Consider the following 6,892-nt stretch of genomic DNA (forward strand, 5'->3'; position numbering starts at 1 on the left):
CTCTATGTGAAACTCGGAGCGTAACGTTTGGAATCGCAAGTGAACTAGAAAAACAAAGTGAGTAGAGAGAAAATAAAAGTACAGTAAAAAAAAAAAAGTCAGAGTAAAAAACGAATTATTGTAGAACTAGAAAACATTATTTTGCTTGCAATTCTGATCATTTTGTTTTTATTTTTTGTAGGCTAAATGTTTTCGTCATAAGTTGATTCATTACTTTTAATTCTTTGATCGCAATGTATTTGGCATCAAATTGACACCAGTGTATAATTTGACTGAACTAGATCGCTCACGTTGTTGCATCATGATGCAATTTTAGTTTATTGATTTCTATTTTTGACTTGCTGCTTTCTGTCTTTGTTTAGCCTATACATATATCATGAAGTAGGTTTTATGATTTTTTTGATGCATTAGTTACGCCAAAGCCAGCTTGTGATGTGTCTGTGGCCTACTAATTTAAACCATAATTTCTTTCAAATCATACCTGTAAACATTTCAAACTATAAATAATTTGCTTTGTTATAAAAAAAAACACTCATTTTATACCATTAGAATTTCACTGGAAAGTAAAAAAAAAAAAAAGTTGTTACTCATGTTGTGCTGAAGTGTGTCCTCGATCTGCAGCGTCTCTGCGGTTCATCATTATCTGAGCTGAGATGCAGCTTTAGCAGACGTTGCTTTCTTTGTAGACGGTCTGCAACAAGTGTCTGCAGTTGCTTTAGTGTGAAAGACTTCAGTGCAGGCTTGTGAAAAAACCTTCAGTACTTCAACTGTTTGATGATTTAATGGTTTAAAAAGTCTTGTGATGAACTGTATGATTTATGTCATTTATCAGCAAGTTCCTGATTGAGTTTGTGTTTCCTTGCAGAAATCAAAGACGGACACTGCGAATGAAAATGTTCCCAAAAAACAATGATAAAACACTGTATTTATCCACTGGAACTGATGTTAAAGCTCATACAGCCCCTAATTCACACCTTTTGGTTTTGTTCACATTTATTCTCTGTTTCATTCTGTCTCTCTTTTGTTTTTGCTCTTATCACATCTTTTTATTTGATCTGTTGGAACAGACAGTTGCCTCTCAAAATAAGCCTCTCAGCCTGACTTTTCTGTCTGTCCCACCTTTTAAGATTCCTCTCTCCGGTCTGTGTAAACTAGCTGACCTTGTACAAGGGAGGAGTTGTTCTTGTTCCTTTACACATCACTTTTTATCCAATGTACTTTCCATGTATGTATGTGTGTGTTTGTGTGTGTGTGGTCCTTGAAAACCAGCCCATATAGGAGATCTGGATTTGTCCAAGGAAATCTGCTTCCAAGACATCTGGACACAAGATGGACTCGTTTTTCTTTTCGTCTTATATCCTATACGATGTAATGTATATTCTCATTGGACGATTGCTACATCACCCCTTGACATTGTATAAGCAAACGTGCAGAAAATAAAGCTGAAGAAGTTTTGTGAACTGAGAATCGTCTCCAAGTTCCTGACTCATTTTTAATGGGCCCATGCATTCTTGAGTGAAAGAAGGGATGAGAATATTGTGGTGGCATTATAATAGTGTCACAATCTAACAATCTGTTTATTATTATTATTATTATTATTATTATTATTTGCCTCTGTATTAATTTAATTTGGTGGTTCATAACATCCAGAGCATCCAGAATATAACCTCTTTTCAATATGTTCTGGTGGATATTTTGGCACATCATCGCTCTCTAGTGTTTAAAGCAGAAAATTGTTATAAATAGTGCTATTTTTCTCTTTTACCAGATTGAGTGCACTTTATGTGGTCCTTGTTAGTCATCAAACTTTGTCTCTAATATCTGTTGCATTTAATAAATGTGTTTTGCAGTGGAGCTTTCACTCCACTTTACAAACATTGGTCAAAGGTTCACAGGTTGAACCTCTAAAATGTTAAAGGTGAACATTTAGTGCAATACACCATGAGTGAATGAGGGAAATCTGTATTCATGGCACTTACAAGAAAAAAAAAAAAAACGTTCTGTTTTCCAGACACATGAAGAGAGAAAGATTTCAAATTCTCCGTTACTCCCTCACCAGCTGGATTGCACTAGCAGCAGTTTTTACTTATGTTGGCTAAGTTAATATTGCAAAAAGTATAGTGTTAAACATCTTTGATAAATGTATGATGTTAATAACTGTAGAAGCGCGTCATCATCACTGTCTGTGAATTCCTTTGTTAAGTTTTCCCGCTTCTCATTTGTTTACATAGGTTTCAGCTGTTTAATTTATTAGTCTCGTTTTTGCTCCTCGTTGTTGTACCCTCACATTCATTCTCTATTCGGTCTCGTTGACGTTAGATGTGTGTCTCTACTCTGTGTTGGATTAAACTTCGTATTGGAATTATCTTCTTCTGAATCGTGTTGGATTAAACTTCGTATTGCAATTATCTTCTTCTGAATCTTCGTCTGTCTGTTTGCTACACACTTATCCTGGTGTTGTGACAATGTTTCTCCTCTCGACGGTTCATCCAGCAGGAGGCGCTCGGAACTTCACAGATTTTGTTGTCATGTTGGATATGTCCGTGCACTAAAATGTTGAATCTTTTTAGTTTATTGTTTTCCAACCTTTGTTGCCATTACAGGTACAATATGAAAATGGTTTTGTATAAGCCCATCATAACTTAACATGAATTTAGGAAAACGTTGATCCAGGCCTCTACGCTTCTCCTTTTCTCCAGAAGAAAAGACCATGGTAAACTCACATGTGCATCAAGAGTTATTTTGCTCAGATTCACCAAGAAAACAAAGTCTGCAATCAAAAGCCTGAGATCTCAAACACAAACTCAAACCTAATTAAACCCTGCAATGGGTTTCCTCTTTGTTTTATCTGTACAGAAATGTGGTCTTGATGTGTGTCGTCTGTGTGTCAACTAGTTTGTGAAGCGTTTGTCCATCATCTCTGCTGCTAATATGAACCTTTTAATCTTCTACTCCACACAAAACATCTTTACACTGAAATAAAGTGCTGTCAAATAGGATTGACCCTCACAACACTCATGCAACGTTTCACTCAACTAATACAGGGCCAGAATTCATTTGAAAATATAAGATCAGCAACAGCTTTATTTTCATGACTTCCTCTGATAAAGGAATCTGTCACGGAGGTTGAAACCTGTTGAGATAAGATTCAACCAGATAAATATCACAGTTCAGTCGTGTTTCTGATCAGTCGGAGTGTTATCAGACATTTTAAGGATCACTAGGGTTTTCAGTGAACTGATGAAGAAAATGTTTCTCAAAGTAGTTTTGTTCTGTTTGTGGCGTCTGGATGGTGAGTTTGAAATGATTTTTAAGGCTTCAGTTGCTTCTGTTTTAGTACTATATGTAATACATTATTGGTGAAATTAGAGATGATTAACATTGACTGTTATTCTCAAGTATAAGTTATTGATTTTTAAAGTTTTGATTCAGGTCTAAACTAATTTTTTAGGGATATGTTAAATATGAAGCTCAATACCCGACAGCATTCGTTTAAGTGTGACATTACTCTTATCTAAGTAAACGTGTCTTTTTATTTAGTTTCTGGTCCATGTAAAATTGTTTTAAGTATTACACATTTCATTCAGCATTTTTTCTGTTTATACTGCTGCAGAATGTTATTCACTTAAGATTCAAAGAATTAAAGTATTTTAGTGAAGCTTCATCAAACCGAAATCAAGTTATTTAAATCTTTAATCTGTGACTAACTCTCTCTCTGTTCTTCAGGTGTGTTTGGTGGTATAGGAGTTTTACCAATGTCAGGGATGGAGGGAGATTCGGTCACTCTAAGCATTAATGTAATGAAGGATGGAAATCAAATTCAGTGGTGGTTTAGAAAATATTTACTAGCTGAAATAAATGTAAATAATGACAGCATCACTGTATATGATGATGTTGCTGATGGGAGATTCAGAGACAGACTGAAGGTGGACAATCAAACTGCATCTCTGATCATCACAAACATCAGAACTGAACATGGTGGAGATTATGAAGTAAATACCAACCGACAAATGAAATTAATTTTCATTCTCACTATCAGCTGTGAGTTAAATATTTGTTTCACCTTTTTATTTTTTAATCACTCCATATAATATCCACACACCATTTTACTCTATTCTGTTGTTTTATGGTATTATTCATTTTAAATTGCAAACTATTTACTTTCTCAAACAATTATAAAGTTATTTAAAAGTTAATCTGTGACAAACCCTGTTCCTGTTTGTTCTCCGTGTGTTTGGTGATGCAGATAAGATGAAGTCAGTGTCAGTGTCGGAGGGAGATTCAGTCACTTTAAACCCTGGGCTTACTGAAATAGGCCTACGTGAAAATGACATAGTGTGGGAGTCTGAGACAGAAACGCTAGCTTTCACTGATGGGAGATTCAGAGACAGACTGAAGCTGGACAATCAAACTGGATCTCTGACCATCACAAACATCACGACTGAACAGGCTGGAATCTATAAACTTCAAATAAGAGCAAAATCATTACCATCATCATCATCATCATCATCATCATCATCATCATCATCATCATCAAAAACATTCAATGTATCTGTGTATGGTGAGTAGAAATCATTTTCCAGACAGCAACATAGTGTAAGCCCAGATCCGGCCCACATCTGGTATATGTTGAATCCACGTGTATGTGGGCCGGATCTGGGATGTCCTTTCCTTCAAATATATTCTCATTTATTAACCTTTTCACATGTAAATTTTATTCACATTAGAATGTGAATAAAACATGTTGTCAAACTGAAATTATCATTATTGCCGCTTCCATCAACATCAGTGTATTTTACAAACTACCGTTTTTTTCTTGTAAAAACGACTTAATGTTTTTTCTTGTACCTATGTGTATTTAAATGTCTGAAACCTAAAAGAAACATTATGTGGTTGAAAACACTGTGATTTGACAAGTGTAGAGCGCATCCGTCTTTGGCTCAGCACCAGTCATATGTTTTCTTATTTTATAGTTTGAGATGACAGACCGTATAAACACTCACTCAACACATTGAACCGAAAATAAGATTGTTGATTAGATTTGGTTATTTCTGCTGCTGCAGAGCAAACACACACGTGTCGTGTGCTGTGAGCAAGACATGCTGCTGCTGTATATAGCGTACATGAGTTACCTGCAGCAGATCTATACAGGTGGAGCTGGGGAAGGTGACGGGTTTCTGAAAGAGCGCCGCACTGCTAAAGTAAATGATGACCAAGTATTTGAAGTTTGAGCAGATACAGCAGGAACCAATCATCTGTGCCCTATAGAGAATCATGTGGATTTAATTAAGGACCAATCAGACTGTGCCATCTAGAGTTTCATAACAGAACTTTGTATTTGTTCAGATTTCTCCTTATTCTCTCATGTTTTCCAGCTCGTCTGCCTGTTCCAGTCATATTTAGTCACACTTGTTCATCATCATCATCATCATCGTCGTCAAATTGTTCACTGCTGTGTTCATCAGTGTTGAATGTGCGTAATGTGACTCTCTCTTGGTACAAAGGAATCAGTGTATTGTCCAGCATCAGTGTGTGTGATCTCAGCATCAGTCTCTCTCTACCTCTGGAGGTGGAATATCAGGATAAAAACACCTACAGCTGTGTGCTGAACAATCCCATCAGCAACCAGACCACACATCTGGACATCAACACACTCTGTCACACATGTGCAGGTACCACAGCACTGATGATCTTAGTTGAAGTCAGCGCTGATATTAGCGTTTATTGACTGATCTGATCTCAGTTTGATGTTTTTATTCCTCAGACTCCGTCCACTGTTGTGGTACTACAGAAGCTGTGATCCGATTGGTCCTCTCTGCTCTGGTGGGCGTGGCTACTGTCATTGTTCTGGTTTATGAGATCAGATCCAGAAGAGCTGAACAAGATCAAGCACATATTTTTAAAGGTACCTATCTGATGATGTAATTTCTCACAAACTGTTTTTGCATAAATATTTGTTTGATTTATGGCTTTATATGTTCATCTTTTTCAGGAAGTGTTGAAATCTAAAGCAGCACGCTGAACATCAGATGTTCTTCAAATGTATTTCTTGTTTTTCTAGTGTTTTTGTCCTTAGAAATGTAGTTTATTACTCAAGCTTGTGCTCTCCCTTTGCATTGTCAGTGTCTTGATATTTTTAAAAACAATTTGAAGGGCTTTATTGTTTATATTTCGCTCAGACATGTAAAACAAATGAATAGAGACACACGGATCTCACTTTACTACTACCGCTCTCCATTTGTCATATGTATTTTTCTTGCCTTTATCAATAAAGTTTTCAAGTCTCTCCGTATTGTATTACATTTATTATGTCGAGCCGCGTCTCCTGGAGGAATACAATCGTTATACATATTTTAACAAGTTCAGCAGTGCACCACAAAAAGCTTTACATTAATAAAACGTTATTTATAAATTATTATGTTACTATTAAGCTTATTCTTCTCTAAAACAGTATTTTTATTAATTATATTTGTACCTCTGCAAGATTTTCTGGAGAAAACCATCATTTATACAGCTAAAACAGTATTTTATTTATTAATGTACTGAAAAATGTACATTAATATAATGAGTTTTCCCATAAGGACTCTTTTAACACAAGGCACAACAGAAACGGATATCTAATCCAACACTCATGCAACATCTCACTCTTCTGCTCTTAGTTTTCATACGGGGCCAGAATTCATTTGAAAATATCACAGGTCAGTCGTGTTTCAGATCAATCTGAGTGTTTTCTGACATTTTAAGCATCACTATCATGGGGTTTTCAGTGAACCGATGAAGAAAATGTTTCTTAACTATACACTATTCTCGTGTGTAAATGATAAAACTGTGATTTTACTGTGAGATCAATTTTGAATTCAGGTCTAAACTCTGATTTTTATATGGAACAAAA

The 6,892-nt window shown here is 35.8% G+C and overlaps 1 protein-coding gene across 1 annotated transcript; it reads left to right on the forward strand.

Annotated features, from left to right (window-relative positions):
- The first annotated feature begins 3,143 nt into the window (after positions 1–3,143).
- LOC308701678 (uncharacterized protein) lies at positions 3,144–6,288 on the forward strand. Its single transcript, XM_081384064.1, has 6 exons — positions 3,144–3,292; positions 3,727–4,041; positions 4,247–4,561; positions 5,376–5,672; positions 5,765–5,905; positions 5,993–6,288. The coding sequence occupies exons 1-6, from the start codon at positions 3,241–3,243 to the stop codon at positions 6,007–6,009; spliced, it is 1,137 nt and encodes a 378-aa protein (XP_081240190.1). The 5' UTR covers positions 3,144–3,240; the 3' UTR covers positions 6,010–6,288.
- The last annotated feature ends 604 nt before the right edge of the window (positions 6,289–6,892 follow it).

This window comes from Scardinius erythrophthalmus (assembly GCF_964197995.2).
Source record: "Scardinius erythrophthalmus genome assembly, chromosome: 14".
Taxonomy (NCBI): domain Eukaryota; kingdom Metazoa; phylum Chordata; class Actinopteri; order Cypriniformes; family Leuciscidae; genus Scardinius; species Scardinius erythrophthalmus.